This window comes from Terrapene carolina, unplaced genomic scaffold (assembly GCF_002925995.2).
Source record: "Terrapene carolina triunguis isolate 2854851 unplaced genomic scaffold, T_m_triunguis-2.0 Scaffold210, whole genome shotgun sequence".
Lineage (NCBI taxonomy): Eukaryota > Metazoa > Chordata > Testudines > Emydidae > Terrapene > Terrapene triunguis.
The window spans coordinates 49,782,165-49,791,663 of NW_020664561.1; the positions used below are offsets into that span (position 1 = coordinate 49,782,165).

The 9,499-nt window shown below is 38.4% G+C and overlaps 1 protein-coding gene across 1 annotated transcript in view; it reads right to left on the reverse strand.

Annotated features, from left to right (window-relative positions):
- Nucleotides 1–1,284: 1,284 nt before the first annotated feature.
- The window catches only part of LOC112115978 (interleukin-23 receptor), a 65,478-nt gene continuing 57,263 nt past the window's right edge, over nt 1,285–9,499 (reverse strand). Inside the window, 4 exon segments of the mRNA XM_026655646.1 lie at nt 1,285–1,926; nt 2,652–2,742; nt 5,612–5,708; nt 6,962–7,036. Coding sequence (XP_026511431.1) covers nt 1,285–1,926; nt 2,652–2,742; nt 5,612–5,708; nt 6,962–7,036 — 905 coding nt within the window.

The following is a 9,499-nucleotide window of genomic DNA, read 5'->3' on the forward strand; positions in this document are numbered from 1 at the left end:
AATGAAGGTCCCTGTGCCAAAGAGCTGACAGTGAAAGTAACGATTAGGAAAGCAAACGTTTCCAAGTCAGTTTTTGAATGGGCTGCTGGAAGTTTGATATAAAAATTTGACACTTTCTATTAATTACAAAATTATTTGAAATTCTGTGGAATTACTCCTTTAAAGAATTTATTTAAACTCCCTTTACTGTCATATTTAAGTCTCTAAAACACGTGCCAATTTGTTTTTTTTAAAAGTTTTGACTCACCATGTGAAATAAAAATATTAAACACAATGATACAACCCTGTCTCATTTAAAGTAAGTTTTAGAATGCCTAGGGAATGCTGTGTGATATCTCTAAAAGCACAGGCTGAATTTTCCATGATAGCAGTCCAGGCCATCCTCACAGGTACATATCAGAAAAGAGAGGCCTGGCTTTTCATTATCTTGATTTCAACAAAACTGTATTCCCTGCAACATACCTAATGCACGTTCTCATTGCCACGTTGCAGGTCACTCAGAACACTGATGCTGGACTAAAAGAAAATAATTGATGAGGAAGTGAGAAGTTGGTGGGGGCATGGAGGGGAGGTGATTGTGGTAAATCGGTAACATTGTTCCCATTAACTTAGTATGAAAAGTTGTTTTGTGGCAAGTCTAGAAAGATGTTTTAAGTCAACTGGGCAGGGCAAGGTGTGCTGAAGGCTAGTTCTTCTATTCTTATTACAGGATGGAAGTGACAATTAAATATCGATTTTCAGTTGTATGGAAAAGATTTTGTGATTTCAGCCTCCAGGCCTGTATTATACAATATATAAAAATAATCTTAAATGTAGTGCCTTTACATCCCTAATGATCCCAAGATATTTTACAAACTTCAGCTAATAGATATAGGGATAATTTTATCCTTCACTAAAATGCAACCAGCTCTGGAGTGAAACATATCTATTGCAACTATTTAACTAGAGAATGACTTAGGATTTAGGATAGGAGAAGAATTCTGTATCCAGTTAGAACTGCAAGGAGTATAGAAGTGGGCAGGATATAATACCCTTAATTTGAATTAATCTAGGGCACCTGATTTATATACTTACTCTTCTGAAAAGCCAAGGGAATTTAATGACTACAAACGATTAGTGATTTAAGGACCCAAAGTGTTTTATCTCATCTGAAAGTCTTTTGATTCAATTTAAGAAAATGAACTTCAGATTTTGAATTAGGTTTTCAGTTCTGATGCTTGGAAATTCAGAGAGATAGATGTATCATGACCATAAAATAGTATTATTTCTTTATTACAATTATTTCTATTGAAATAGTTTTCCAACAGTTTGTGGAAAATAGGACTTTATACCTATGGATTCTTCAGTCACAGCTCCTAAGCAAGAGACCAACTCATCTGGAACTAACGTCTGCTCTTGAACATTTTCAGTGGACGGTGGACTTTTCCACTGGTTTTCCAAAAGTGTATTAGGTTCCTCATCTGTTGTATTGAAAGTGTTGCTCTGTCCACTTCTGTTGTTGTTTAAAATGAGGTTAAACTTCTCCAGTAAAAATGTATTGCTCCCAGTTCCTTCAGCATTCCACAAGAAAGTAATAGGACTTGTATAATCTTTTAACAAAACATGTGTATCTTGGCTTGAGAGATACGTGTTTGGATCCAGTGCTTGGGACTGTGTTTCGTAAGTATTACTAAATACATTTCCCAGTGGGCTTCTGTTGGAAACCTGGGGCTTATAGCCATTGTTCTGCTCAGTGACTAGAGTGCTGACAAGCAGTGAATTTTGGGAGATGGCCATATGCTCAGTGGCCACTTTTCTGTTTCCCTTTTTGGTGTCTGTGGTCTTGCACTCCTCCTGCAGTGATGTTTCTAGTACTTCCGTAACGACTGGATCATCATTATCCAAGAACAACTGGGTGGAATTGCTACTCATTAACTCACTTTTTTCCTGAAAAAATAAAATAAAATTAACAAATAGACAATATTTTGTAAATGGTAGAAATGTCACTGCTGTTTCCTAAGACAGAGACAGGAGCGCAGATTCAAAATCCTACTCATTTCACCTATCCTTACTGTTCTCCCTTTCAGTCTCTTTGTTAGCATGTTACACCATCATTTAACCACCTCTGCAAAGGGAACTAGAGGGGAAGAGGAAAGGGAACATGTGAGTGTGCCTGAATATTTTTCAACACACTTCAGGGCCAGTCCTGACTGTAGCGATATTATTTAATATTTAGGTTGCAGTAGAGTCTCCAGATCTCAACCAGGTTGGACCCGATGGTGCTAGGCACTGTACATGCACACACAGATGACGACAGTTCCTGCCCCCAAGAGCTTGCAATCTGATTTCCAGAGCCGCTCCAGAATGTCACAGTGCTTGCTGTGGAATCACGGTGAGCCACGACCCATAACCACAGCATAACCTGTTTCAAATAGATTCATGGATTCCAAAGCCAGAAGGGATCATTGTTATAAGCTAATCTGACCTCCTATTAACGCAGACCATAGTACTTCCCTGAATTAATTCCTGGTTGAACCAGAGCACATCTATCCGAGAGAGAAGATTTCTCTCACTTTGGGCTGTATTTATTTGTTATGACTTTTTGCATGTGGAGTTAAATTTGATCTGTATAGAAAAATGAAAACAACTGGGATGTTGTTTTGAGTAGTTACCTGGAGTGACTTTACCACACTGCTGTTTTCCACATTAGGAAAATCTTCAGTCAGCCATTTTGGTGTCAATGATGCAAGTGCTGTGCTAACTCTTACATAAAATAAAATTAAGTAAAAAGTTAGTGTATTGTATTAGTGACTTAGCAGAGTAAAATTGCCCCTGGACAGAGTGGCAATATGAGACTTATGCACAACTTATGTCTCACTTCAGTGGCATATAGGCCTTGCATTTGCCCTCTGCCCAAGGGTGACATTTACCCTAGGAGTATTAAAGGCTCATTTACTTACAGTAATGTGATATAAATAATGGTGTGCTGTGAATTCTCAGAATTTCTTTGAAAATTGAATCCCATTTTTATTGTAAAAATAGTGTTGAAACCTCCTGGCAAATTTTCCTTGATTTCAATTTAAGTGCCCAATTGAGCATCCCTTTCTCAGACAGAGTTCCCATAGAAGTCAGAGAAAGGTAAACACAGAACAGGGCTCTTTGGGAACATGAAAGTAGCTTGGTAGATGCACACAAGTGAGTCAGGGCTTGATCCTGAAAGCCTTCCATATGTAGAATTCCTAGGGAAACCATGGAGAGCTCCATTTGAAGTTTACTTGTGGGATTGAGCCCAGAGTATATAGTTTGAATTCCACACATTTACTAATACTGTGAATCAGTTCGATGCTAACAGACTGACTGAGCCTGAGGGAATGGGGTAGGTTGAGTCTGGCTTCACCCCTGGGAAGGGGACAGGCTCTGGAAATTGCTACTGAGGAGGCAGTATCCTCTCAGATTCAGCCTTTGCAGCTGTGTAGCCTCCAAGGCCTATGGTGCTCCCATGAATCAGAAGCCATGGAAGCCATTTTAGTCTGGCCCAAGCTCTTGTGCAAAATGTATAGGTTTAAATTTACAGTGTTGCCAGCTGTCAAACTGGAAAAAACAACATATGTTAAGAAGAAGAGGATGCCTATATTTCCTGATCTGTTGAGATTGGCTCAGGCACATGGTCAGAAAAACTGTGGTATTGAAACTTGACTTTCTTACAATCAAAGCTGCTCTGTAACCTACACAAAAGAAAATTACTTATAAGAAACTTTAAGTGAGCCAAACTTCCATTGATTTCACTGTGTGGTAAAGTGTTCCTGAGGGAATAGGGAGTCTCTGGTTTCAATTAAATGCTTTTATTTAATAGGTGCATCAACAGCAGAATAGATGAAACCTGATTCTGATTCTGTGTCTGGTTCAGAGAACCAGATTTAGTTGGGGATTGGTCCTGCTTTGAACAGGGGGTTGGACTAGATGACCTCCTGAGGTCCCTTCCAACCCTGATATTCTATGATTCTATGAACCCCTTAACACCATCTGTCCACATATTTCTCTTTAGCCTACTTTGTGTTAGTGCCATCCTTTGGATCATGCAGGTTAACTCCATATGCAGGTTAATCCACATTAGGAAAATCTTCAATCAGCCATTTTGATGTCTATGCCACAGGAGTCTGCTTGCCCAAGAACAACAGCATTTCATTCAAGTTTCCTGTACAGGTGTGTTTGATGCAGCAGTGGATGAATTCCTAGGTATCAATATCTTAGTGAAGCACAAGATTCAAATGTTGAGGTAATTCACAAATAACATGCCCATTGTTCTGTGAAGTCCATGGTTCAGAGGGAAGGAGCAGGGGATACAGTATCAAATGTATTGTATCACTGGTGAAATGGATGTCAGGAAGTCTTTGTAAAATATTGTAACTGTTCTGACTGATTTTTCTTTCTGCTGCCCCTCTCCTAAGAACTCTTCCTGTTTCTAAATATCCTAATGTGGGATTTTGATAGGTAAGTTCTATTTAAGCAGTAATTTAAATAGAACAGACTGTTGGAAATCATCAAGAAAGGGATAGATAAGACAGAAAATATCATATTGCCTCTATATAAATCCATGGTACGCCCACACCTTGAATACTGTGTGCAGACGTGGTCGCCCCATCTCAGAAAAGATATATTGGAATTGGAAAAAGTTCAGAAAAGGGCAACAAAAATAATTAGGGGTATGGAACAGCTTCTGTATGAGGAGAGATTAATAAGTCAGGGACTTTTAAGCTTGGAAAAGAGGCGACTAAGGGGGGATATGATAGAGGTCTATAAAATCATGAGTGGTATAGAGAAAGTAAATAAGGAAGTGTTATTTACTCCTCCTCATAATACAAGAAAAAGGAGCCACCAAATGAAATCAATAGGTAGCAGGTTTAAAACAAACATAAGAAAGTATTTTTTCATGCAATGCACTGCCAACCTCTGGAACTCCTTGCCAGAGGGTGTTGTGAAGGCCAATACTATAACGGGGTTCAAAAGGGAGCTAGATAGATTCATGGAAGATAGGTCCATCAATGGTTATTAGCCAGGATGGGCAGGAATGGTGTCCCTAGCCTCTGTTTTCCAGAAGCTGGGATTGGGTGACGGGGCATGGATCACTTGATGATAACCTGTCTGTTCATTCCCTTTGGGGCACCTGCCATTGGCCACTGTCAGAGGACAGGATACTGGGCTTGATGGACCTTTGGTCTGACCCAGTATGGCTGTTCTTATGTTCTTATGTTATTTCCATTTATGCCTTAGCAATAAAGTTTTAAAAGATCAAATATATGCCAACATAGAATAAACTTAATTTGGGTTTAGATTAAGCTTTTTTTTCCATTCTTTTTTCTCGTATGTCTATATTATGAAATACCCCTTGTTCTCTAAATATGGGCTTTACAGAGGAATGGTCATATTATTTTGTGTTGTGATTATCCACCTTATTGTAAAAAAAACAAAAATCTCGGACATCTTTTGGCAACATAGGATTATGAATGGGAAAAGTTGCCCTGGGTAACGGGGGCTGTACAAAACTGGATCAATTTCTATAATTCTAGTGTTTTCTGAGAAAGAGGCATATTCTGGAGACTAAGGGGGGGGGGAAATGAAAAGAAAGCGGTACCTTTTTCTAAGTGATTTTTTAAATATCAAAGTTAAGAAAACAATTGATAGTATGATCGCACCAGTGCCTATTCCCCAAAAAACTTCTCCATCATTATCTGAAAAGGGAGGGAAAAAAAGAGAATTAATCAAATTGCTTATATCTTAGGGAAGATTTTTTTCTAGGCCCCAAACCTGAAAACATGTATACACATGTGTGAGTAGTCCCATTGAGTTCAATGGGATTATTAACACGCATAAAGTTATTAATATGCATTAGTGTTTGCAGGATTGGGGCATTAGTTTGTAAACCAGCGGCCTGGTGAGAGGACAAACATTTTTCCAAAAATGAAGCTTAGAAAGGCTGAAGAAATCTTTCTTACTTTAAGAAATGCTGTGGGGCCCGTTGCTCAGCTGACATATATCAACATAGCTCTACTAAAGTCAATGGAGCGATGCTGATTTACACCAGTTGAAAATCTGGGATGAAATACACAAAATAGAATATTTAGTGCTTGATTCAGCCCGTTTGTTTAAAAATGACAAAGCAAGGGAGATGAATGTGCACTGTTGTCTTAATTGTGCATTCCCTGTGCACCCCAAGCTCTCACTGGCTAGAGGAGCAGCACACTTTACACTGCATACTTCTGTACATTTGCTGCTGTGATCTGGCTGTGAGAATCTAGCTGTGGAAGGGAGTTTCCAGGCAAGCACTTCTCAGAAATATGGCCAGTGTGTTTAACCATTAGCTACACATAAGAACAAATGTGTACGCTGCTTTTAAATTGATCATTTGTTTGGTTTTGGCTGCCTGACTCTGAACAAGCAATACAGAAGTACCTTTACTGGTTACAACAAACCAGAAAAATAACTGAGGTTAGTGTTACATGAGAAATAAACAAGCCTTTGGCTCAAATTGTGGAGTCAAAATAGCTTAGCCAACATGCCTATCTGTATGATCAGGAAATGCTATCTTATTTTTTTGTCTCAGTTTCTCATATCCTAGCTGTTGTCACATACATTTAATTTTAAGTGTCTTAACAAAACAAAAAGACCTAAAGCATAATTGTTGCAATAGCACAGTTTATACAACCTATTAGTATTATGCCCTAGACTAACTAACATGTGTTGTTTGCTTTATAGGGCTGCAGCATTCTTGTACTGGTGAAAGGGTGTGTTTTTGGCTGGGCCATGTCTCCAATAACAAACCAAGTGTTACTAACTTTTCACTTCTCTGTTATCACGTCACTAAACTGCCCTCCCCTCTCACAGTCTCTGAGATACTATTGGTAGCACATAGTACAGCAGAAACCACCCACTTCTGGTCAAGTAGAAACTCTTGCTTACCAAGTCTGAAATACTATCTTCTTACCATAGGAAATCTCCCCTGTAGCTGTGGCGATGATTACAGGATCAGTATCAATGCTTGTGTTTGGGAGCCTTTTTACTGAAATAATTTAATGAGGGAGAGAAAACAGTGTTGTGGTGACAACCTTACAGAATATGTTTCCTTTAAAAATTGGGTACAAAGTGCCTAAATCTGTTCCAAATGGCATTTAGGCACCCAAGACGCTTAGGTGTTTTTTGAACATTTTACCCATGTCCTTACAGAGGGGAAAAAAATAGAGCTGTTTCACTCAAGCCCCAAAGCAGCTGTTGGCACCTATTTGCCTTGGTGTCCAAGCAATTCAATATGGATTTTTGTAGACCTATCTGGAATTTAGACACAAGTGCAGAATGTTCATACTTACCCTTTTCAGCTCCCCCGCTCCTAACTGGGTGGATGCTTGAGATTTCTCTTACCAGTGCTGACTGCCGGTAGATCAGTTGCCAAACAGCCTTGTCTAATGAGCCTCTTTGTATAATTTTTAAATGGTAAAAGAGAGAAATCCCTACGCCACTCTGCTGTGAGTGGATACCATCAGAGATATTTCATTAGCTTTTCCCCAAAGAGTGTGGATTTTGATGGCCAAGACCACAGACCAGTATGACAAACTGTAACATACAACTTGTCTTTATTTAAAAATAACCCTATTTACAGCCATGGAGACCCATAGCTATATCTATATATATCTATTTTAGGCCTCCATAATCTGGACTCCCAGGAGATGGAGAACTCTCCACCCACTCAATCATTTCTCCCTGCAACCTAAATATTCGCAAAGAAGAATGCTGCAGCCTTGCCTGAATTTCTTTTGAATTCCTTTTGATATCATTCATTTTGACTGGCTGGATGCAGAGCGATGGCCAGCGATCGTTAGCTTCCATGAAGGGAAGCACATTTATACTGAACAAAGTCACTAGCCTGGTTTCTTGTTTCATTGTTGCAATTCCCTTGGTAGCTCCATTTCCCTCAGCCAATAGGAGTCTTTGATTCCACGGAAAACCTCTTCCTTTAATTTTTGAAGTTCTAATCTATGCTTCTCACTTTGTTTTTAAAGTTTCATTCAAACTCTGTGCCCCTAGACCTGGCAGTTCAGGCAAGCAAGTCCAACCCTGATACTTTATTTTGAAGGACTTTTTAAAGCTAACAAAGAAGAGTTTACAGATACAATTTATCCCTTTTTAAAAAAAAATACAGTAAAGGTTCAGAACTCTATGTCTTACAACAGGACAATATCATTACACTAAGTCTTATAATAAAACATTGTTGTAAGAAGTAGAGTTGAATGACACTGAGCTTTGAGCCATTGCTGTAGAGTAATGCAGTATTTTTTATAAAGGAAAAATATATTGTAGGTTTACACATGAACATGTACTGGATTTCGAGAACTGCTAATCCTGCTAATGATAAACATCATTACAAGATGTATTGAATTTCGAACATACGTTTGATTCTCAGGATATGAAATACCATTTTAAATACTGATTGAATACAAATGAGTCATCACTGTGGACAATTACAGTCCATGCACCATATAATTTACTCGGTTCTTTGGTTCCCCTGTTGTTCTAGGCACTACTACAATATAGTTAGTAATAATAATAATGGCCGTATCTAGCACAAAATCACTTTTGCCATGTCATTGAGCATCATTTAACCATAATTCTTTTATCTTTAGATCTGTGCTCTATTTGGGTTAAGGACATGACCTTCACCTGATGTAATTTGTTGGCCTATGTGAAACGCCCATTATATGAAGTTAAATTTTGTCAGGATGACTTGCTATTGTATGATGATTTTCACAATATATCATTTGTTAACACTGAAGAATTATGGGGAGGGAGGAAGTTGTGGGTGTGAAATGAGAAATGTATTGATCTATATATTAAAATATATTTAGCCAATATTAGTGGGTTGAGACAGAATTACTATATTCTACATTGAATGCTGCCATCATGTGGCTCACGTGGAAATTGCAAATTATAACTATGGATGTTACTTAGAGCTAGTTGAATCTGTTATTGCAAATAGTTTATCCGGTCACTTTGGCCCTTTGTTCTGTTCATGACCCAGTCCTGATTTCTAAGAATATATTTGGTTTTTGCAAGCATTCATCAAAGAGTTTATGCAAACTGATTTCCACAAAGCATTTCTTTCAACTATGTCTTTGACTACTTGTGATTTATGGTATGTGTGATTGGTCACCAAAGGCATATGGCATTGTTTTTGTTCCCTGATTGGATGACTAAATACTCTTAAACTTGGGAATAATGAATGGACTATAGGAATAGCAAATAATGCGGTCTGGAATGAATTTTCATAGCTTGATACATGTTAAGGCCAGAAAGAACCATTATGAGCATCTAGTCTGACCTCCGGCCGTAGAATTTCACCCGGTAATTCCTGAATCAAGCCCATTAACTTATTGTTTCAGATGAGCTCAGGTGAAAAATTTGGGATTCACAAACATTTTCATGAATAAACCAGTGGTTGTCCAAATATTCTCAAACAACAAATAATGGGACC